Raw genomic sequence first — 24104 nt, forward strand, 5'->3', positions numbered from 1 at the left:
TCCTTCTCAGAAGCTCAACAGCATAAACGCCTCAAACTCACCCCCAAGAGACAAGCTTCAGGCAACTTGTGACTTACTATTGTGAACGCATGGTTAGGCTGTTTCCACACAGAGTTTGTTTCTGACGTGTACTTAGAGTTTTTGTGGCACTGCATCATTCTAATTTGGATCTATTGATTTCACAATGCAATTAGTAAACCACAATTAATTATAAGCGTGGGTGTTTGATAGGAACTGGGGTTCAATCCCCTGCTTGGATAAGCACCCTACACTATACCAATGAGTCCTTGGGCAAGACTCCTAATGTTACCTTTGTCTACCTGTGTAAACTGATCAAATTGTAAGTTGCTCTGAATAAAAGCGTCAGCCAAATGCCATAAATGTAAATAGTAATCTGGTGAGGACACAAAAACTCAGGTACCCTTACTTTTGCCCCAGTTATCCATTAGGCTATCATAGCACAATATGTTCCAAATTATTATGCAAGTGACATCACAAGGATTTCAAGAAAATATCCAAGTATGTCTTAGCTCTTCAGATAAAGTATTTGTTTCTCATATCTTTTTAGATAACCAGTATCAGACAGGTGTCTTCTATAGCTTGCCAGGTAATCTTGATTAAAGGGAAACCTACTTAAGGGGATTATTCCACAGTATTAAGCAAGTCACAGTTCTCATTCAATATGGGGAAGATCATCAAACTGTGACAAAATATGTGAGTGATTAAGAGCCGAGATGAATATAGTCAGATAAAGGCTCACTAATGAAAGTTTCTGTCAGACGAATTAATCTTAAAAAGAGCAGCTATAAAAAAGCCACTGTTGAGCAGAAAACAGGTATTTGGAGCTGCTGGTGTCTCTGGAGTCTCAAGAACCTCCAGGATCCTCCACTGGCTGACAGTTAAGCATAAAGCTGTATTCTGGCCAACCCTAACCAAAGCTCACAAGGAGAAACACTTGGCATGGACTTAGAAATTTTGACATGAATTTTCAAACAGTTTTATTCACTGATGAATGCTGTGCTACACTGGATGGTCCAAACACATGGAGTTCTGAAAGGTGGGTGAATGGCCATCCTGTTCCAACAAGCAAGGAGGTGACATAGATTATTTGGGCTAGAACATTGGGAAGTACGATGGTAGGTCCCCCAAGGGTCCCTAGGGATGTTAAAATGACTTCTGCAAGATATGTCAAGTTCCTAACTGACCATTTCAGAAGAATCATGCCTCATGTACCTTTCCATACTGTACAAAACACCACTGACTCTTTGGTTTCTATGGGCACAAAAGGAGAAAAAAAATCATGGTGTGGCCACCATCAATTCTTGATCTCAACCCTATTGAGAGAACCTGTGCAGTATCCTTAAAAAGGAAGAAGTATGAAAGTGGGCAATCCAGTCACTGATGTCTGGCCCCAACTATCCAAAACACATTCAGCATTCAGTGTGACAAAATCAAATGCATTGCAAATGACTTGACTGCTATCATTAGCCACAACTCATGCTGCAATAATGAAATGCGCATCTATGAAGAGTGAAATATTAAACAGGCAGATCATGTGGACCGTACAGCGCTGATGTGGAACAAGAAGGAACACTGTGATGCTGTGTTCTCTTGTTTTGATGTGGACTATCTTTAAAATATGTTCCCACCAGCAGCAATGATAGCAGAATGATTGCAGAACACATGGCCTGTGCACAGCTGCCAAAATGAACCAAACTAAAGACAAATTTCAACTGAACACTGAGATCAGAGATATCAGAAAAGGCTTTACCTGTTTCCCACTGAGCTGGTAGAAGGACAGCCTTTGTCCCCAATCAGCCACTGCCAAGATATCATGGTGTTCATCCCTACAAGGCATATACACACAATTCAAACGTGCTCGCTGATGCTGGTCTTATGTAACAGTACAGTCTAGTGATCAAAAGGCTTTTCAAGGATCCTTTTGAGGATTTCAAAGACTTGTTCTCAAATCAACTTGAGTGAAAAGATGCATCTGTGCACATATAGCACTGTTCCCTGGATATAATCTTCTATAATTCACACTCATAATGATAAAGTTGTATACCCCTCAATAAATAGGCAGATAAATGATGATTTCTGTGAAATAAAGAAATAATGTTCGTTAATAAATGTTAGATTGTTAGAGTCATCATGCTTTTTATATCTGAACTCAGCAAGTATTGTAATAATACTCATGATTTATATTTAAGTTTTGGTAAAAACTTTGTGAAATTCCCAACAGAAAACTGTCCAATCAGGATTTCCCTATGTGGATACAGTCAAGTGAGCTCTCCCATTGTTAAGGACATCTGGAGCTAACTACCAACATAATTAGGAAGTGACAGAGGAACCAATCACGTTTTGGTTAAAATGTTTTGAGGGAAAAAAAAAAACATCCCTCTAGGCCAGAGGTCAGTAATAGGCAGGCTGCGGTCTGAGTCCGGTCCCAGACGCTGTCCTATGCGGACCTGGGCCTATAACCAATAAACAATGGAGAATTATTTAATTTCGATGGGGTTTTACTATTTTAATCAACGTAGCTTTTCTAGTTTTTACAGTACAGCTTTAGCGGCCCGGGAAACTCCCAGACCAATCACATGCATTGTATAAATCACATGTGATGCTACACAGCCAATCAGATCTGTGCATTACGAAGGGCATTGAGACTCGAGTGAGTGACACACACACAGGGGAGGCTGAGATTTTTCCTTATTTTGTAGTTTTGATGTTTAAGGCCTGAACTGAAGGCACTGATAGCACCGGCCTTTCCTCTCTCATGTCTCTCCCTCCATCTCAGGCCCTCTCCCTGTCTCTCTAGCTCCAACTCCACACACTCCTTTCGGCTGCTCTGCCTGAGAACTGCATTTCCCAGGACGCACAGTGTCTCCTCCTCCGCCACGCTGCATTCCTCTACTGCCTATAGTGCCTTATTTAAAAAAATACAAACACTATGCAGAATACAGCTGTTTGCAAAGGTTTTGGGCATCCCTGGTCAAATGCCATGCTTTCTAAGTGAAAATAAGAACACACAGAACACACTACTGCACATTTTACTGCACAGTTACTGTCTATTTACTGAATTTAACATATTGGAAAATGATAAAACATAAAATGTGGACTGTGCAATAAAGTTATAGCACATTTTAAACTTTACGTTTTATTATTTTCCAATATGTTAAACTCAAATGCAAATGAATAGAAATCAGAAAATGTTCATTCATCAGAAATAAGAACATTTTGCAGAAAAATGGCATATTTAAGTGTGTTCCCTGCGCGACCTATGCACAGGAATGAGTGTGGCTATCAGGATCTGTTTCTTACTGTAAGAGGGAGCAGTAAGTGATTTAAAAACATGCATGATCATCGTGCAAAGTGGCAACAAATGACTTGACCCTTTATAATACAATCATTTATAATAAGATCAATTTTATTTTCCTAACTGACTAATCAAGACAGCCGTAGTACAAACAAAAAGGGTCAATGTAAAAAGTTACTCAAACAAAAAGATGGTTGGAAAAAATGATAGTAATTAGCGCAAACATATACCAGCTTTCCTCACCAGATTTGGACCAGGCTGGCATATCCAGCTACACTGTACATTTAACCAGCTGTCATGAATTACAGACAGACAGCTCCCCCTGGTGTACACTATCACTACTGCCTGTGCTAATGTGAACCAAGACCCTAAAACTCTAACATAATGCTTTTACTCATTATTAACATTTATGGGTGACCTTTTTGTTTCTTTCTGAACTGCAGTCTTACTTGGACGGGTTCCAGGCAATAGACCAGATGGGAGAGGAGGAGCCCCCCGGCCGCTCGATCTTCACCTTCTCCTCTCCGTTCTTGTTCCTGATGCTCACTACCCCACTCATCATGCCCAGAGCCAGGTACTGGCCATCGTTTGTCCAGCTGAAGTCACAATTAAATAAAAAAACAGGCGTAAGAACTCGCCTCGTGCTTTTTGCTGGTTTCTTCATTGAACAGCCACTAGTATTGGGCATAATGATCCCTCTGACACATCCAAGCATGCAGCTGTCTTTACTTACAGAGGTGGATTTACCGATTTTGGGGCTCCCTGGATGCACATTTTTAAATGAGTTAAGGTTCCTGAACTATCTACATTGCAAAAATGATTTCTTGGCAAGTCCAAATCTTAAAGCTGGACAACATATCTCATATTTTTATATTTGTTATAGTTTGTTACAAGAACACTTTTCTTAATCAACTTATTTCTGCATGTTTTGTTACTTACCTAGCAAGTTTGTTTCACTTTAAGTCATTTTACTAAGTGAAATGCATCTCAATCCAATGGCAGAAATAAGAAAATGCTTAAAACAGGCAAATTTATCTGCCAATATTAAGAGATAATTTGGTACAGAATACATTATATTTTGGGGAAAAAAGATCAGCAGTTTTTAATGGGTTAATTTTTACACCACTACCCCAACGCTTGAGCTATCTACATTAACATGAATGCTAGTATCGTGTACGGTCTGCTGAGCCTGTGCAGCACTTTGTTCTGAGAAAAAAAAAGGTTTTCTTGCTGCGCCTGGAAAGCTTTGATTTTCCTTTAGAACAACCAAAAAAATCGCATCAAAGAACGTCTCAAAAGTGTAGATTAATGCTGAATCACGTGTCTTAAAGAGTCCATTATAACTATGATTATGTGGCGGAGCTGCACTGAAATGACTGAAAAGAAGTGCTACAATTGCAAATAAGTTTTTTTCAAAGTACGCTACAAAACAATGCACCAAGCCCAAAATACTAATAGTTTGTACTGATGGTTTTTGCCTGGTCAGAGTCCAGATATAAAACCTATAGTAAATATTTGGTCTCGCATTCAACAGAAACTAGCTTGGAAGTGGATTTAAACTGTTTGAAGCCATCAGCGCTGAATGGAATAATACTGACTCTTCTTTCTGTAAAAGGTTGTCTGCAAGTTTATTCATAAGACTTCAGCATTTAAAGAAATAATACAAAAGCCATCCTATATTAAGTTTCTTTGTGTAACTGTTTAATTCTTGCTGATTTACTGACTAATGATATGATGTTAAGTCCATTAAAAGCCTTTGCCATTTTGGACTTGGGTCCCTTTTTCTGCACAGGAGTGTATGTGTGTGTGTGTGTGTATGTACACACACACAAACACACGCACACACACACATCATATATATATGTACGGGACCCTTGGCTCTTGGGGGCCCTAGGTGGTTGCGTACCTTTGCCTAATGTGAACAAGGCCCCTGTTTACTTACCCACAACATGTGATCTTGCTGCTGACTTTGTGCTTGGAGACAGATTTCTGTTCTGGAGACCAAAGACCTAAAGACCAAATCCAGCACACATCCTATCAGTCACGGCTGAAGCCTCATATAGTGCTAAGCAAAAGTCTTAGGCTCCTGAGAAAATTACATTTTCAATCTATTCATCTGGTTAGCGAGCAAAACTAATAAAAAATAATACTAAAAGCACAATAAACACAAATACATTCATACAATCAACAGTGACTACATGTATCTCCATGTGTTCACTTATCCATTTCCAAACCTCTCCTCACCAGAATTACATCTAGTTATCATCTTTGATTTTGTGATGTCACAAAAACCAACATGTTTAAATGTATTCGCCTAAATCTTTTTAATTTTCATGTTTAAATTCGCGGGTTGTTTCAGCCTGGACCACATCTTGAATGCGGCACAACAGGAATGCGCAATACGGAAACATTATCAGGATAAATTACTGGGTTTATTATTTTATCATCAGAATTTACAGAACACAAAACAACCGCATGTACCACAAACAAGACAGATGTAGACCAACTTTAAGGAGCCTGTAAACAACAACCAGGTTATATTTACAGAAACGTTGATGTCAGCCTGTTATGCCATTATCTCCTTTCATTTATTTACTTTTCTCAATTTTTTGCTTTTACTTCTTTACTTTACTTTCACTAGTTTACTTTTGTCAACTGTCATTATGCACATAGTTTTAATAGTTTTTTAAAATGTCATTAATGTTTTGCTGGTGCATTTAATCATCAGCTTGTTCACAAACCTCATACATGAAGATGTGTATCAACATTGTGTCGATGTCTCATATGCATAACATATAACCCACCTCAACATAATACAGCATGCAAGCATACTCACCAAAGTCCCCTGAGGAGCAAGAGGCAAGCTGGTGCGTGACAGGATTGTAGGCTACACACTGAATTGAGTCATTGTGGCTGTGAGAGACATAATGTATAGAGTTTTAATGGAGGTGTAAAAGACAACAGTACGTCTTACACTGTCAGAAAAGACATAAGCAACTCTTTGAACTTTCTAAAAAAGAAAAAACTTGGTTGAAGTCTTGGTTGAAGGCAACTGTGTAATGATTTAGGTGTGCAGTTCAGTGTTATCTGGTGGGGTTGCAAGCTTCCATTGTCAGCCTCTCTGCTCCAGCACAAAACCAGAGCAGCGAACTTTGGATTCACATTTACTGAATTTAAGTTGCTACATATGTTACACAGATGTATATGTGTATGTTACAGTCTATATATTTACATTAAACGTATAATATTTCTTTTCCTTCAGACGTCGGCCAATTAAATAACTGACCTGCCACACAGAACTGCACAGAAGTTTGGAATTCATGAGAGGACTTTTCAATAATATACCATTTTACGTGCATAGATGAATATAAAATGATCGTAATGTGCTTGTCCTGTTAATCTTTACTGCTGTGAGATGATTCAGTTTAACACTAGGAGGTTGTAAGGAAATTTAGATGTGTCCAGAACAATAAACGGAGCTGTAGAGGATGCCATAATAACTGAAAAAGCTTATACATCAAGACAAGCGTTAGAATAAAATGAATACAGATAAAAACAGAAGAAATGTGAAAAGTGTTAATGATGCATTTAAGCACAAGAGTTAACGAGTAAACGAGCTCATCTATTAACTCCTGTGCCTAAAAGCATCAAAGAGTTTAGCGATCCCAACGACCATAAACAACTCATAAGGTAGTAAACGCTCACGTGTATTTGAGAATGCCCTCCAGTTTCGATGTCCAGATGATGATACTTTTGTCTGCAGAGCCTGATGCAAATCGTTTTCCTGACCAAAGGGAAGCAGAAGTCGTACAATATGAGGTTAAAAGCTGCACGCTACATAGACCACAAAAGAAACCTGCATGGAAAGCTCTCACCATCCTTAGCGTAGGCCACACAGTACACAGTGTCTTTGTGTCCTTTCAGTGGCTGTATAAGCGTTCCATCTGCTGTGTCATAAACCTGCAGGAGACATTTTACATGAGCAGAAACATCGCTACTACAGGGAGATCACACCAGCATTCATCAGCAGTCAGCTTTTTCAAAAAAAACTCCCCATTGAAAGTCGCCTGCTGCTTTTTTTTTTAAGTATGGGAAATATTTCTTGCACTATATGTCCTAAAGTATCCAGACACATGTCATGAGTGAATTCAGCCCCTTTAAGGTGCACACATTGCTGATAGGTGTTCCACTAAGCATACACAGCCTGTACAATCTTCACAGAAAAGCCCTGTTAATGTTAACAGAATATGAAGCTCTGCACATGAGCCTAAAGAATCAGCTTGAGGGGTAGCTTTGGGATGTGGAGCAATGGAACTGCACTTTATGGGGTGATGGAGCTCCATCCTGTACCTCTGGAATGAGTTGGAGTAGTGTTCCAGAACTAATCATCCAACATCAGTACCTTACTAATGCACTTGTGGCTAAATGCAATCAAATTCTCACAGCAATGTTCCAACATCTAGAGTACAGCCCTCCCAGAAGAGTACAGGTTGTAACTGCACCAAAGGGAGACAAACTCCCTACCAACACCCTTGATTTGAAACTCTGGATGAGCAGGTGTCTACACTCTTTTGGCCATAAAGGCTAATGTATGTTAGTTATAACATAAGTAGAAGAGGTTTCACATACCAGTACTCTATTTCCAGCTGCTACTATCAGCTGACTGCCATCTGGTTTGAAGGCCAGGTCATAAATGCTGCCACACAGAGAATCAATAATCAATAAATCAAAGAGATTCAACCTGATTTGTGTAACATATGACAGATGTATCATCTCAGGTTAGACAAGCTACAACGCACAAAGATTACTGTATTAACTGTTTCTCTATGAGAGTGTAGTTATGTCATTAAAAAAGCTTCCAAAGTCATCTGGTCTGCCACGCTAAAGGGGAAGACCACCAATTTTTCAGTCCTTGAGATGTAAACAGATTAATCCCAAGTGGTTTGATATGACGTGGTTTATTGTAGAAAAACGTACAGACTCAGTTTTCTTTACAGTGGTGGTGATAAGAACCAGGGGTTAAGATGTCTACAGAGCAAATATAAACATTTTATTTCTTATCCAAAAGCACCAGTGAACCTGCAGGCGCCATGAGTTTCTATATGTAATGTTGATGATAGTAAAATAATCATAATTCTGAAATACTACGTTTTTCCCAGCATGTACCCATCCACCACAAATGGATTAAAATACATAAATATGTACCTAATAAACTTCATCACAATACTAGAAACCCATTTCCAAAAAAGTCGGGACGCTGTGCAAAATGTTGCTCTTCAGCCTGGAGGAGGCAGTCAATCATTTCCAAAAAGAATTTCAAATTTGGACATTTTTCTACACGCATCAGTACAACTTAAACAAGCTCAGGCCCAGAGAAGTCGGCAGCATTTCTAGACCCTTTTTATATGTTTTTTTAACTTGAGTTTAACTTGCACTTGTGGCTGTAGTAGCAGCCTGTGTCCACAGGCAACTGCTTTCATAAGTGTTTCGGAGCCCATGCAGTGATTTCCACTACAGAATCGTATCTGGTTTTAAAGCAGTGCCGCATGACGGCCTGAAGATCACAGCCATCCAATATTGTTTTCTGGTTTACATGATCTGCACATCATTGCCTTCTGTTTTTATTTACATTCTGCTCAGGGTTCCAACTTCTTTGGAAACGGGGTTGTATGATCAAACAGCGTGTCAGGCACCAGGCAGCATCTAACCACTTCATGTAATACCGCTACCTTTCTGGGAGGGAGCTTTCAGAAGCGTTAAACTCCCCAGACGTCTGGTTCCTATTATCACCACTGTAAACAAGTCTTTGAGCATCCCTGGAACGGAGCATGTCTCACCAGACCACCCTGAGTGACTGTCTTTACATCTCACCCATTTCATTGTGTATGTATTTTTTGAAAGATCGATGTTTAACTACATTACTTAGTTAATCTTGATATTTTTTTCAGAACGTTTCATAGCCCTTGCTAGTTTCGCTGGCTGACTACCATGAAATTAGGAGGTTGCTGAATTTGATCTAGTACTGTAGTTATCTGTATCTGTATCTGTCTCAGAAAGGTGAGGCTAGCGAAACTGTCGTCTTGCGACCTTATAGCTACTAAACAAACCGTTTATTATCTACGTTTTCCAGGTAAAGGTAACCCAGCTAACGTTAGCTTAGCCTGCCTATCTTGACAAGCCCCTCTAGTGGTTTACATAGTAACCACCGTTGCTAACCACATCCAGTGAGCGAGAGCCGTACAAACACCAAGAGCCTGCAAAGAAATGAGGCAGTCCTACCATTGCTCGACCTTGTCACGGTCGTGCACTTTGTCTATCCATGTGGGAACAGCTCGCATTGTCGTTTTTCCCGTTAAAAGTTAACTAGTCTGTCCAAAGCTGCTCGCTCGATGTTGATATCAACAGGTCTTTACTGTGATACAACGGCGATGTTGCTAACGGTCCCTTGGATCAAACTTCAAAATAAAAGTCACGCGAATTACGTTTCGTGTTTTGAAAAAGGGCCAGAAAGAATACGAGCGTAAAATAAGCATTAGAGTAACGCATATGAGAGAAGTATTTCGAGTGTTTTTAATATGGCAATGTAATAACTGCAATTCTTCCTATTTTGAGGACTTTTTTCACCCTTTCATTGGCCTTATTTCTTTTATTTCAGTCTTTAGTGATGCAATGATATAAATGTTATAAATGTTTTAAGTCTTTCAGTAACATTAATCTATACTTTTTGAGTAGAATTAGTTATTCTCGTGTTATAACTCGATCTTATTTTTCATTCATCGTTGAACTTCAGTTGAACCTTTCTGAACCTCATGGCACTATCCATTATTTTATATTATGTGTCTTTTTGTTTGTTTATTTATTTATTTCATGTATTCGTTTTTATATCACTTATCGAATTCTGTTCCTTCTTTTTTCTGGAATGTGCTTTTCTTTCTTTCTCTTTCTCACTGTCCTTAGTTTTCCTTTTTTTTTACTTTGCCTTACAAGCACTGTAATGTCTTCTGGAAATGAACTTTGAAGCACAGTAGGTGGCGGTATGACGGTTATGGCTGCAGCCAGACGTTACATGAAGAAAAACGAGCAGCTCTCCAAAATACAGCAGCGCGTCTTTCCACTTGAGAAAAATGCGAGTTAGAAATTCAGTCAGTACATGTTCATTTCACCAGCATCATTTCTGTGTCTTTCTATGGCGAACACTGCCGATCTGGGGGTCTTAATCTGAAACTCGTCAGCGTGGGAATTCGTGTTAGGTGAGTCCACCAAAACAAAACAAGCTCACACGTGGCCAGAAGAACAGATGGACCTTCATTACACCTTTGACCAGTGTGTAGTTCTTTCTTTAATAACGCAGCGTTTCCTAAAGCATTTACCAGTCTTTGCAATAGGCTTTGCACAGAAATAGTTTCTCGTTAAAGCAACCAAGTACCTAGTAGCAACTGCACTCACTAGCTATTTGACTAAAGTATGAGGACACCTGACCATCACACACATGATCTTTCTGAACATCTCATTCCACAATCATGGGCGTTAATTTGTAGTTGATCCCAACCCTCAGTATTCCAGTGCATCCCAGAGGTGTTCAGTGGTGTTGAGGTCCTCCACACCAAAGTCGTGAAATTATGCCTTTATGGACCTATGTGCACAGATGTACGTCATCTTGGAACAGGAAAGAACTTCCCCAAACTATTGTGACAAAGTTGGAAGCATGTAATTGTCTCAAATGACTTTGTATGCTGTAGCATTAACATTACCCTTCACTGGAACTAAGGAGCCCAAACCTTGAAAAACAGCGCCTGGCCATTATCCCTCCTCCACCAAACTTTACTGTTGGCACTATGTATTCTGATAGAGAGTGTTTTCCTGGCATTTTCTAAACCTAGATTAATCTATCAGACTGTCAGATAGTGAGGGGTGATACATCTTGCCAGAGAACATGTTTCCACTGTTCCACAGTCCAGTGGTGGCGTGCAGTACACCACTCCACCCAATGCCTAGCATTGGCTCCCAGCTCATGGTTTTTGTGTTAATGTTGCTTTCAGAGGCATTTTGGACCTGTAGCACATTTGGAAATGTGCTTCTGGAAGAACGGTCAAAAATTCCCATAAACACACTCCTAACCCTTGTGGAAAACCTTCCTAGAAGAGTTGAAGCTGTTTTAGCTGAAAAGGTTGGGCCAACATCATATTAAACCCTATGGATTAAGAATGAGATGTCACTCCAGTTCATATGCGTGTGGAGGCAGATGAGCAAGTACTTTTGGCAATATAGTGTATCTTGAGTTTGGCAGATGGAGCATATATGAGATGGGCTTTTGACATAAAGTCATCATTTTTATTTAGTAACACACCTACATAAGCCTTTCATGACAGCTGACATAAACCTTCATATGTTTTTATAACTTTATTCCAACAAGCATCAGTTGTCATAAAGACTGTTTTCGTACCTTTTGGTGTAATTTCATCTCTGCCAGAGTTATGACATCTGACGCTTGTAGCAGTAAGCCACCGTGAATATCTGTATAGGTTTATGTCAGTCATCACGAAAATGTCTTGTGTAGCCTTGTGAATAATGCCTTCCAATATAATGTCAGTCTCTTATGATATATCAAAACATTAAAAGTCATTCGTGAATTTATCTGATTATCTCCATCTTTTGTACATTGTGTAGTTGTGTAGGTTCAGATGCTGAAGAGAAAAGATGGTCGTTGAAGAGTCCACTGACCCCAAACTGCCATCCAGTCAGACAGCACCTGTCAAAACAGACAGGATGGCCACAGAGGGACTCCCTCCTGGATGGACTAGAGAGACAAGACAGAGGAAACAGGGAAAGACAGCAGGCAGGATGGACACCTACATCATCAGGTGGGTTTTAAAGGTGCAGTATGTAACATTTAGTGGCATCTAGTGGTGTGATTGCAAATTGCAACCAACTGAGAAAAGGATTCAGTCCAAACACGGATCCTACACTTCATGATGTATGAAACAAGATTCTTCACATAATAATATAGAATCATGACAAAATCTTCCAATCCAGTAATAATTTAAAGCAGTGTTTCACAACCCTGGTCCTGGAGGCCCACTGCCCTGCCCTTTTTGTGTTTTCCTTGCTCCCAACAGACCTGACCCAAGTACACAGCTCCTTAACAGCCTACTATTGCATTTATGTGGGTGTTTTCTAAAACAGGAAAAGCACTAAAACATGCAGAGCAGTGGGCCTCCAGTACCAGGGCTGAGAAACACTGATGTAAAGAGACAATCTGGCTGCACCAGGAAAACCAGCTATTGTGTGTCCATCATTATGAAATTATAACAAATGATACTGAACAGACTATAACATAAAATTTGGTTCCATGAAAGTCCTCAGGGCAGACGCTTCAGGTCCAAGTCAGAGCTCCAGAACTACCTGCTCTCGGAGGAATGCGCTCATCTGAAGCTGGACACTTTTGACTTTACCACACCCAAAAGCAGCAGTGGAGCACCTCAACAGGAGAGGAAAGCGGGGAGACGGAAAACAACAAAACCGAGAACGGAACCTGCAGAAAGCCTCAGTCCAGAGCCGGCTTTGGCGTTGATGGAAAACCAAGGCGTGGAGATGGACAGAGCAGAACGAGAGGAGAAGAAGAAGGAGACAGAAAGGCCAAAAGACAGTTGTCATGGAGAGGAAACCGAGAGCGAGGAACAAAAAGAGGTAGGAGAACATCAAGAAGATGCAGAGAGTGAAAGAGAGGAATCTTCAGGCAGAGTGACTCCTGCAGAACGGCAGCAGATTTCAGTGCCAGTCTTAACAGTGCAGTCTGCATCAGACAGTGAAGAAGAGAACAAAGCAGAGGAGGAGAAAGAGGAAAGGGATGATGTAAAGGAAGAGAAACAGGAGAGTAACAAGGCCACAGGAGGGAGCTGCTCACCTGTGAGAAGCACACAAAGTGGTGAGTACCACCTCACCGTGTAACACTTTTCAAAACCATGTGTCTGATAAGCAGGCTATGTCTTAACATTAAAGTCTAACCAGGTTCATTATAAGGAAATAATATAAATCACAAAGCGTCCACATCACAAACCAAAATCCTTGTTGGCACCAGAGGCTGACCTAGATTACGATATTAGGAATATTTTAACGGGTGCAGATACCAGGTTAGCTATAGCAGCAACTGAAACACTGTGGAAATAACTCAACATTTCAACTAAAAAACACTACATTCATCAAAACAAACCAGATTTAGTCTGAATACTTACACATGCTGGCAGTCCTGATCTGTTCATTTAAACAAAGTATGTGCAGCAGTTACATGAACATTGGTTGGTTAGTGTAGTGGAACTGTAGTAGGAACTGGGGTTCAATCCCCCACCTGGGTAAGCACCCTACACTATACCAATAAGAGTCCTTGGGCAAGACTCCTAACACCACCTTCGCCTACCTGTGTAAAATGATCAAATTGTAAGTCGCTCTGGATAAGAGCGTCAGCCAAATGCCAGAAATGTAAATGTAAACATTATTTTAAGATTAAGTGACCCTTATTAGTCCCACAACGGGGAAATTTCACCTCTACGTTTAACTCATCCGTGAAGTGAAACACCACATACTCACTAGTGAGCACACACACACTAGGGATCAGTGAGCGCACTTGCCTGGAGCGGTGGGCAGCCCAATCTGCAGCGCCCGGGGAGCAGCTGGGGGTTAGGTGTCTTGCTCAAGGACACCTCAGTCATGTGCTGTCGGCTCTGGGGATCGAACCGGCGACCTTCCGGTCACAAGGCTGGTTCCCTAACCAACCTATTTGTGTATGGCGTCAGTTTCCTTAAAATAAACTTGGTTAGTCTAGTTCATTTATCGCAGAGTGCCAAATAACTCATGCTCATTTGTAGTAAAGGCATAACTGGGTGTCCCCAAACTTTTGACGGGCAGTGTACAGCCATTGATCAGACCGCTCACTGAGTCGCTCAACGTAGCGAGAGGACTTACGAAGCTCTGAAAGATCGGCCTATCAGGGCGATCGCTGATGTGCTAGACGCTCTTCGTCCTGTTCAGTGTTTTATGCTGATGCGCAGTGCCATTTATTTCATTTCACCAGTTGTTGGCTTGTCTGTTTAGGGACAAAGTTACTGTTGGAGAAGCGGAAAACCAGTCCATACTTCAGCAAGAGTGGTGGTAAGTAGGGCCGAGCAATATGACAATTTTCATGGTTGCTGTGATAAATTTTGTCACAATATGTCACTATTAGATTTTTGGTTTATATCGTCAGTACTTCTAGAACGTCAACTCACTTTAAATTTACAGAGAGCAGAATTGGTCCCTTGTAAGTGGATTTAGTGCAGTGGTGTATGAAACATTAAATAAAAATCTTTATTTTTAATTAGTATTTTTTTTAGTTGTAGCGCTACTGGCTCTTTTGTTTGCCTGTTCCAACATCGCAGATGTCAGAAAAAAAGAAATATCACATCGTATATTGTGAACATTTCTAGGAGTATCGTGATACTTTATTTCCGCCATATCGCCCACATTCAATGGTAGGTTTCTCTGTCGCAAATGGGGGTTTGACACCATTGTTTTGGAAGTTCTCAATCAGCTGGGTTTGCACATTTTCTTGCCTTATTGAGTTCAAAAGCTGGAACGTTCCTATGTGAAAACTCACTTTGTCTTTGTTTCTGACCTTTGCAGGTCTCAGTCCTCCCAAGCGAAAAGCTTTAAGAAAGTGGACTCCACCTCGTTCCCCCTTTAAGCTGGTGCAGGAAACCCTGTTTCACGACCCATGGAAGCTTCTAGTGGCCACCATATTCCTCAACAAGACCAGCGGTAAATATCAAACACTTCTATACACAGTGATGTTAGTTGGATCTAGGCGTTTGCTGAAAAAATGATTTCACAATAATTGTTATCAACAGTTTACAATATTATCATGAAGAAATAAAGGAAAAAACAGTACATGTATAAGACAACACATGCGCACACACACTGTCCTGAACAGCATTCTTAATAGCATTCGTGTGTTGGTGGTTATACATTTTGGGAATTTCTGTCTGATGGCTCTTCTGTAATTCTACAGCAGTCTTCATTATTTTCTGGGTCTTTCTTTTCTTAAAAGAGAAATCCACTGATTTTTCAAAATTAGCTCATAATTTAATCATTGAGATGTAAAAAGTTATTCAGAGTAGTTTAAAATGGATTAGTGTAGAAAACCATAAATGAAAAAAAAGGAAAAGTTCTGTCCGTTTAATTGGGAGGGGTAAAGGAAAGTTGTCGAATGGTCAAGTAAAAATGAATTATGACTGTTTTTGGTGCATAACACCACACAGATGTTATTAGTGGACCTCTGGGGAAAAATAAAATACAAGAGAATGTAGGACACAGGCCCTTAAACAGTCAGCAACAAGGCATACCCTTGAAAGATTACAAAATACTGTGTTTAAAAAGTCACAAAAACATTATGAAGCAACAAAGTGCATATAAAAGGGTCTTTTTCTCAAGCTCTGTATCTGACTGTAAGAGAGCTGTAAGAGAATTTACAGTATGCATTATTTTCATTCCAATTGGAAACTAATCTTTACTAATTCATCCCAACAAAGTTTAATTAATGATTTTCATAGTTCATGGAGTTTAACCAGGTTATCGTGACATCCACAACTTGTGTGTTGACTGTACATCTGTGTTTGCTTTCTCATTTTTCCTCTGTGTGTTTAACACTGTGTGTGTGTGTGTGTGTGTGTGTGTGTGTGTGTGTGTGTGTGTGTGTGTGTAGGGAAGTTGGCAATACCAACGCTGTGGCAGTTTTTCAAGCGTTACCCCTCTGCTGAGGTAACCCAAGCCAGTGATGGGAAGCCTCTGGCTGAGCTTCTGCAGCCTCTTGGCCTCAACGCCCTCCGAGCCAAAACGCTCATCCGCTTCTCCAGTGAGTACTTAGTTATAACAGAACCAGACTGTCAGTTTGTAAAATTGGCCAATAAACCTGTATGTGCTTGTTGGACAACAATGGCTATACCAACCTCCACTGTTCTGTGAAGGCTTTCCACAAGATTTTGGAGTGTGTCAGTCAGTCAGCCTGATATTAGACAAGAGGGTCTTCCCCAACCTGTTGCCACAAAGTTGGAAGCATGTAACTGTCTAAAATGACTTTGTATTCTGAAGTGTTAACATTACCTTCACTGGAACTAAGGAGCCCAAATCCTGAAAAACAGCCTCAGCCAATTATCCCTCCTCCACCAAACTCTGTTGTTGATACTATGCCTTCTGGTAGGTAGTGTTCTTCTGGCATCTGCCAGATAGTGAGGCATGATTCATCATTACAGAGAACTTGTCTCCACTGCTCCTGAGTCCTGAGTTATGCCTAACGCTTCTATTTCACAATAATGGCACTTACAATTGACCAGGGCAGATTTAGTAAGACAGAAATTTCACAAACTAACTTCTGGCAAAGGTGGCATCCTATGGCAATGCCATGTTTAAAGTATGACCCACTCTCCTGCCAGTATGTGTCCAAGAAGATTGCATGATTGTTTGCTTGAATTTGTACAGTTATTATGAATAACTATGTTCAGGTGTCCAAAGATGCAATCCCAAGCGTACCAGATGCAACATTCATGGAAAGTTAAAGGATGACATTTCAAAACTGGGTGTGTTTTTTTCTTCCACACACACTTTTTTTCAGAGTGGGTGGTGCTGCTTAGGATAAGCTTGCCAGGAGATACTGTTCCTATGTGGTTTGAGCATTAATATACCAGCCTACATCACAGTACATAACATAGTATAGTTTCTCAGGCAGTGCATCAATTTAAGCCTTAAAATATGGATCTTAAATTCAGTTTCTGGTCCTGGATTTTGTAATTACTGGTAGGCATGACACTAGCAGGGTAACATGTTACAGTTGCAAAAGAATCAAAAAGATTGGGTCCCCTGGTAATAGTATTTTTTTTTTCTAAGTGAAATAATTAATTTTTTAAAGAAATAAGCACAGTTCAAAAGGCTTTATATATTATTGTTTACCAACAATATAACTCAGCAAAGAAATAAAGACTGTCCACTAAGACTTGCAACACATTTCACTTACGTTTGTTCTCTGAAGTGGATGTGTCAACTTTTCACAACAGACAAAAACAAGAAAACATGTCAGTTGACCAGGGGACTTCAAGCATTTGCACAAGACAAACGGTTCAAATAACTACCAGTGAATTCATAACTGTAGACCAAAAGCTGCATTCGGCTGAAGACCTCTGGTCTGAGAATATTTACTGTTACCACGAAATAGCTAGGTGGATCACCTGATTGGCCTCGCTCTCAGTGCATGTATCTGCTGGAATGCCAGCTTGATTTAATGAATTCAGAGAATGCGTTGGTTTCTAAGACACCACACCATGTTCACTCCAGTAATGTAGAACTTATTGTCAGTCGGGAATTGGGGCTTCTGACTGGCACACCAAGCTTTAGTACTATAGTCAGGCAGTCATAAATTCGATCCCCAGCGATGCTGCATCCATCTGTGGTTGGGAGTCCAAGACAGCATAATTGGCCCTCCCTGTCCCCGAATTGCTCAGCGTGATTCTATTCAATATGTGCGTCTGTTAGCTGACGTGACAGAATTGGCAATAAGCATTCTCAGTCAAGCGTGTTCAGTTATTAATGTTGCGTTAGCCGCTGTTGGAAAAGATGCAGTGGCACTTCATGTGACCTGGAAGAAGCAAACGCTGGCTAGCTCCACTCTCAACAAACAGCATTCTATACAGTACTGAAAAGGGTTTTATGACCTGTAACAAGAGCAGAACCTTTTTCCCTTGTGCATCTTGGTTTAATCAAATGGTTCTTTGCACAAAACATTACATTTACAGAATAACCCTTGCAGAACAAATAAGTTGTTCTATTGATTAAATCATTTTAATTAACTTGGGGTTTATACGTCTATTATTTTTTTATAACAGTTACAGAAAACTTGCTGATTATTACAGCAGACCTAGGATCGATCACCTGTACGTAGATCCTGCTTATGTGTTCACTTTTTCCTTTAGATGAGTACCTCACTAAATCATGGAGATATCCTATCGAGTTGCATGGAATAGGCAAATATGGCAATGACTCCTACCGCATATTCTGTATAGGAGAGTGGAGAGAGGTGAGACTTCACACACACACACACACACACACACACACTTAGAGAGTAGTCACCCATTAAAAAAGCACAAAGACGGTTTTCTAGAATAGTTTCCTCATGAACAGTGGATTCATTACTCATTTTCCTCTATGTGGACCCTCTTTTCTGTTTTTCAGGTCACTCCAAATGACCACAAGCTGAATGACTATCACACTTGGCTGTGGGAGAATCATGAGCAGTTAGGGCTCTGACCACAACAACACTTGTTTCCCTTTTAAAAAAGGTTTTAGGTCCAACATTCCTGGCCATCATGGATATTCCAAGAAAAGATACACGGGGCAAAAAGCAAAATTACAAATGTCAACAACTTCTGTGCTCTAAGTCTGAGGGCAACAAGCTTTCCTGGCTGTTCTGAGACTCAGGATGTTTCATTTTGCAACTTTCCTGATAGACAGTCCACTAATGAAATTGAGTTTGCATGAAGGGAGATCACAGCATGACTAATCCGAGATGTTTTGAATGAAAGTTTTGTAGGTAAATTGAAGGTGTTGTGATCTAACAACTGATCTTCAGTAATGTTAATAGAGCCCAACTCATATTTTGGCTGGGTGATATATTGGCCGATAATGATGACCCGAAGTATTATCAGCACTGTCTAAAACATAGCAGATAATTACCAATTTTAGTGTTTGTGGGTTGCCAGGGTTCAAACCTGTGGGTTCGGGGGAGACCTCAGACAGTTATACCAAAAACCCAAAGAATTTTGGGTAGCTCTACGCCCATTATTTAACATATTATTGAGTGTGTTTACATGCACTCAAAAATCTGATCGTAATCATATTTCTAGTTATCTGATTGTTCAAATGGTCATGTAAACGCCATACTCCGATCTAGAAATCCAATTAAGAAATCCGGAGCTGGATTTTAGCTCAGTAATCAGATTTCTCAGTGCATGCAAACTCTTACTCTGATTTCTTTCGTAGTTCTCAGTCTACTGGCAGACAATCGTGTCAGTCAGGAAAACACTGTTTAACTAAAACTACTGGAGTATAAAATGAAAGTATAGATATAAAACTATATCTGCAATTATTTATATCATCTTAACTTTGGTATCAGCTACAAAATGTTCACATCTGGCCTTAATTTCTAATTATGATACAGTACCTGTTCGCTAACGTATTGAAGTCATTCAGATATCTAGAAATATAATAGGAATATGATCCTTTGGCCATCTTACAGTTCACCCTTAATTATAGCAGCATAAGTCATAAGACAAAGCAAACTAGATAGCCTATACTTGTGGTCAATGCACAGTAACAAACTAGTGAACCTTTCCTTTAATGTAGTATATCCTGAGAAGTGTTTGTTGAAGACAAATCCAAAGTCAAATATTAAATGTGTATTCATGTATTATGTATTTTACTTGTAACTGAATATAATTACTTTTTGGCTGTTGTCAAGGTGAAAGACATGATAACGGTCAGCGTTGTGAGTCTCAGTCCTGGAGACGCTTGCCTGTTTTTTCTGCTCAAACGTCTTTCAAATTAGGTCATTTTTAAGTCTTTCGAGCAACGAAATGCAAAAAAAAGAGGTGCATGAGGTTCCCAGGACTGGAACTAATAACCATTTTATTAAGCTCTTGTTCTTTCATATCTGTTTCATAAAAAGGTGAAAATATTTAGAGTATGTAAATAAAATGCCCTGTTTTATTTTTTTAAAATCCCCCATGTGATTTATGAGTGTACTGTACAACTCAGACATTTCCACAATGAATATGTCATCTGGCCATTTCATAAAGAACAGAGAGACAGAAATGGCCAAGAATTACTTGGAATAAAATCCATCACTTATCATATAATAAAGTCAGGAATGTTTTTACCTCTGTGAAGTTAACAAGTTCTGTCCAGACAGCAGTGACCTACTGATTTCAGCTCCTTCAAAATATGAAAAGAAAGAAAAAGACTGTTGGGTCACTTAAATAGGCTTTAATTAAATAATCTCTCCACTGCTTTATCATAGAGTGGATAAGTCAGTACAATCTATCATTATTTTTCAGGTGGCAGATTTAAAAATGTAAAACATACTGGGAGGTAGACTATGAAGATGAATATATGGGTTGCCAAGCTACTTCAAATGACTTCTTTTGACTTGAAATTAGCTCGCCAACTCGTGCCTCCACGCAACATTGTTTTTTTCACCCCTCTGTCTTGGTGGCTGATCATTTTGAGGGTTCTTTTATGAACTAAGTATGGATAAAAAGCTCATGCAGGTTATACCATCATACAAATGAATAAATATGCAGATTCAGAGAACTAAAACTGGAAGTTTCTCCATGGTTTGTAGTTGGATCAGTAGGACATAAAAGGGAACTAGCATTTTCAACCTAAACTCCATCTGCTGCATCCATATCATACAGTCAGGCACCACAGCCACTTGACACGTTTCCCTGAACTTAGAAAAGAAATGGACAACCTGATGAACTTTTAACAAAATTATAATGGAAATCAATGAGAATCATGGGAGAATTGTCCATGGTGATCGTCCGTCCAGTATGCAAATGGAGGTTGGGCTGAAAAATGCTGGAATATTCCTTCACGCAAAGGCCTTCCACTAGTATTCATATTAGAGGGTGCAGCAGGAATTTAAAAGAGGCTCTTTCGATCTCCAGTGATACCAGCATTTGAGCTTCTACTGAAAGCTTTTGAAACTAAGAACGTATAAATACACTTTTATACCTGAATGAATCATTAACAGCAGAAAATGATGATCTGCTTAAATAATACATAAATAGACATTAACATTGGATTAAAAAAAAAAACAGCAGATCTAAGCAACAATAAATGAAGTGCAATGTAAGGTCACCTTGCATAAATGCATTGTTTCTCTAGAAAGAGTCTGTAAGTAAGAATACTACTGGTTACAGTTCCATTTCTTGCTGCTCAGTAAACTACAAATGAACCAATTCTTCCCAACAGACAGAGTGCGAGTGCTGTGCTAAAGTCAGAAAACGTATCTGTTACCAGAAAACATACAGAACAGAAAATGACACAGAAGCCACAACTAAATATAGTATTAGAATTTTCAGTGTTGAGTTTGTCCTCCCTTTGCCTTCACACCATCAGCGTCTTTGTTCAATTCACAACTTTTCTCTTCATGTGGCTGTTTACTTTTCTCAGTAATGTTTTTTACAGCTACAGTCTTTCAACTCTGTGTTCAGTTTTCTTCCCACAGTGGACGGATGGACAGAAACACCTGTGAATTTTTTTTCAAAATCTTCTTTTTCTCAAAGATGAAAGCTTTCAGTGCTGTATATCTGACGGTAGCCGTTTTGGTGATCTACCAGACTGGGGGCACAGTTGTTAGGAGCCCCATTTTCTCTATTTTCTTTTAATCAATTTTGGAAACTCCTTTTTTTCTCTATGCAAGTGGACTATCTCTTGAAAATAAAGAACTTGTACTTAATGTCCAGAGATTTGACTGGAAATGTAACAAATGAAAGGTGATCTGACTTTTGCACAGAACTCTTCATTATGAAAATTCATACATACTCGTCTTCGCTGGGTCAAGCTTTCTATGGATCGCTCTGTCTATAGCTTCAGATTCACTCATCGGTGCTCTAGGTTTGCTCAAAACGTCTAAATCAAGTTAGAAATGATAAAATAATAAAACAAAGTGAACATGGTCTCAACATTCTCATTCTGAGCATTTAATCATAAACTAAAACTGTAGAAGTGATCAGCTTTATGCTACGCCGCTGTATGTTCTGACAAGGGTCACGCCTAAGCCAACATACAGCAACATGTTCTATTACCTGCCAAGCGTCAGTGCAGTCTAAACAGCTGTTCAATATGTTGATCTGGCTCAAATGTATTTAAAAATTCCCTAAGTAGAGTCTCTTACAGTGAGCAGCAGAGAAACTGTACTGTGGAAACAGCATATAAATTAGCATAGTACAATCCATTAGCATAACCCCCTCTTACAATGCCCTCGACACGGTAGCACTGCCATCGTCACCCTTCCTCTGTTCATCTTCCACATCCCTGATTGGCTTGCACTCCTTTAGCCACTCCTGTCAACCTCCCACTTCTTCAAGTTTCTGTCTTCTGATAGGCTTGCAGTCCAGTAGTCACTCCCACGCTCTCGAGTTCCTGAGCAGCTCGTGGATTAACGCCCTTTCAGGAAGCCATCCAGCATGCGGTCGCCCTTCTCCGAGAGCCAGTAGCCCGCCATGGCTGCCACACCCCCGATAAAGATAGCGGTGAATACCATGTCTCCTTTAGCAGCTAGTGTAGCTAGTGCGCAGATCACCACACCGAAAAACATCTGCTGAAGGACCAGCACCTCGTCGTCAGTCATGTCATCGAATAAGCCTTTCTCTGGACCAGCTGCAGGGAGGGATCAACAGCGGCATCTTTGTTAGAATGCAACGTAAATGAAACGGTAGAGAAATGTACAGAAATGCTACGGAGACAAAAAGTATTTATTAGTGCTGTCAATTTATTTAAAATAATTAACTGGGATTAATAACCGTATTATGTCTTATCTGTACAAATTTGATCTCAAAGAAAGATTTTAAAACGGAGCTGTACCGATACCATTTTTTCCATTTCCAATACCGATACCTGATCCTTTAGTATCAGCCGATACTGAGTACTGATACCAATACCTGATATTTATACAATTACATTTAAAAAAATATTTTATTTTGGTAAAATCTACATTCTGCATCACAAAAAAGGTTTACGTGTTGGATTATATTTATTAGATGCTTAAGAACTTATTTTTGTTTATTTACTGTATGTATTAGTATTTATTATATAATCAGTAATAAATATTTTAATAACTTAAGCAAATGTCAAATTTATTGTGCAAAACACTGGGCTTCACCTAGAACAAATGATTTAAAGCATAAAAAATAAGAAATTGTATTAATGCCGTTAAAAAATGAGCGGTGTTAACTTTGACAGTCCTGATATTTATTTATTTATTTTATTTTAACTTGACGGATCGATACTTCCTCTTTGCCAGCTACACCACAGCCATCCCTTTGTTGAGTTTATTAAATATTACTAATCACGCAAAACTCTATGCATGACTAAATGGAGGAGAGGCATTTGTCCTGTACTCAGATTCAACATCATATTTGGCCAGAGGGAGAGAAATTAGTGCTGCACCTTAAATTTCTCACCACCTTGAGATCGGCTTTAAAGTGAATAGTTAGCACATTTCTTGTGTTTATCTCTGGTGTGTTCCTGTAGGGCACTACACCAAAGGAGTCCAGAACATACTTCACCTGCCAGCAGAGGAACCCGCTATAAAAAAATACATAAATAAATAACCAAGACAGGATGTTCTATTATTCTGCTGGATACTTACCCAAATGTGCTTACCATCCTTTATTGGAAGGCTACAATAACACAAATCTTCTTCTTCTTCTTTCGGCTGCTCCCTTTAGGGGTCGCCACAGCGGATCATCTTCCTCCATCTTGCCCTATCCACTGCCTCCTCTACTTTTACACCAGCCATCTCCATGTCCACCTTCACTACATCCATAAACCTTCTCTGAGGTCTACCTCTTCTCCTTCTACCTGGCAGCTCCATCTCCAATATTCTTTGCCCAATATATCCACTATTCCTCCTCAACACATGTCCAAACCATCTCAACCTGGCCTCTCTGGCTTTATCTCCAAACTGCTCCACCTTCACTGTCCCTCT

The 24104-nt window shown here is 39.7% G+C and overlaps 3 protein-coding genes across 5 annotated transcripts in view; 1 reads left to right on the forward strand and 2 right to left on the reverse strand.

Annotated features, from left to right (window-relative positions):
• ift122 (intraflagellar transport 122 homolog (Chlamydomonas)) overlaps positions 1-9756 on the reverse strand; it is a 65657-nt gene extending 55901 nt beyond the window's left edge. Inside the window, exons 1-8 of the mRNA XM_017705723.2 lie at positions 9596-9756; positions 7946-8012; positions 7192-7276; positions 7022-7100; positions 6153-6229; positions 5259-5325; positions 3766-3912; positions 1772-1847 (exon numbers count right to left, since the gene is read on the reverse strand). Coding sequence (XP_017561212.1) covers positions 1772-1847; positions 3766-3912; positions 5259-5325; positions 6153-6229; positions 7022-7100; positions 7192-7276; positions 7946-8012; positions 9596-9654 — 657 coding nt within the window. The 5' untranslated portion in view covers positions 9655-9756. The remainder of the gene's footprint in view (positions 1-1771; positions 1848-3765; positions 3913-5258; positions 5326-6152; positions 6230-7021; positions 7101-7191; positions 7277-7945; positions 8013-9595) is intronic.
• A 606-nt stretch (positions 9757-10362) lies between these two features.
• mbd4 (methyl-CpG binding domain protein 4) lies at positions 10363-20267 on the forward strand. 2 transcript variants are annotated; one of them, XM_017705718.2, is made up of 9 exons: positions 10363-10566; positions 11984-12177; positions 12673-13241; positions 14405-14461; positions 14972-15106; positions 16050-16199; positions 16846-16920; positions 18307-18410; positions 18566-20267. In XM_017705718.2, the coding sequence occupies exons 2-9, from the start codon at positions 12014-12016 to the stop codon at positions 18638-18640; spliced, it is 1329 nt and encodes a 442-aa protein (XP_017561207.2). In that variant the 5' UTR covers positions 10363-10566; positions 11984-12013; the 3' UTR covers positions 18641-20267. The 2 variants fall into 2 exon arrangements, with proteins under 2 accessions (XP_017561207.2, XP_017561209.2); XM_017705720.2 differs by lacking the exon at positions 16846-16920.
• A 92-nt stretch (positions 20268-20359) lies between these two features.
• LOC108432107 (protein disulfide isomerase Creld1) overlaps positions 20360-24104 on the reverse strand; it is a 28222-nt gene continuing 24477 nt past the window's right edge. For both annotated transcript variants that reach the window (XM_017705721.2, XM_037536170.1), the window contains exon 11: positions 20360-22774. In XM_017705721.2, the coding sequence (XP_017561210.1) occupies positions 22554-22774 (221 nt within the window). In that variant the 3' untranslated portion in view covers positions 20360-22553. The remainder of the gene's footprint in view (positions 22775-24104) is intronic.

The sequence above is a fragment of the Pygocentrus nattereri genome, chromosome 29, assembly GCF_015220715.1.
Source record: "Pygocentrus nattereri isolate fPygNat1 chromosome 29, fPygNat1.pri, whole genome shotgun sequence".
Taxonomy (NCBI): Eukaryota; Metazoa; Chordata; class Actinopteri; order Characiformes; family Serrasalmidae; genus Pygocentrus; species Pygocentrus nattereri.

Bases quoted from the DNA above. Each gene is read 5' to 3' on its own strand.
- mbd4 (XM_017705718.2), top strand. From the start codon at position 12,014: ATGGTCGTTGAAGAGTCCACTGACCCCAAACTGCCATCCAGTCAGACA. The intron at 14,462-14,971 runs GTAAGTAGGGCC...TGACCTTTGCAG, and splicing joins ATACTTCAGCAAGAGTGGTG to GTCTCAGTCCTCCCAAGCGA. The intron at 16,200-16,845 runs GTGAGTACTTAG...AACTATGTTCAG, and splicing joins AACGCTCATCCGCTTCTCCA to GTGTCCAAAGATGCAATCCC.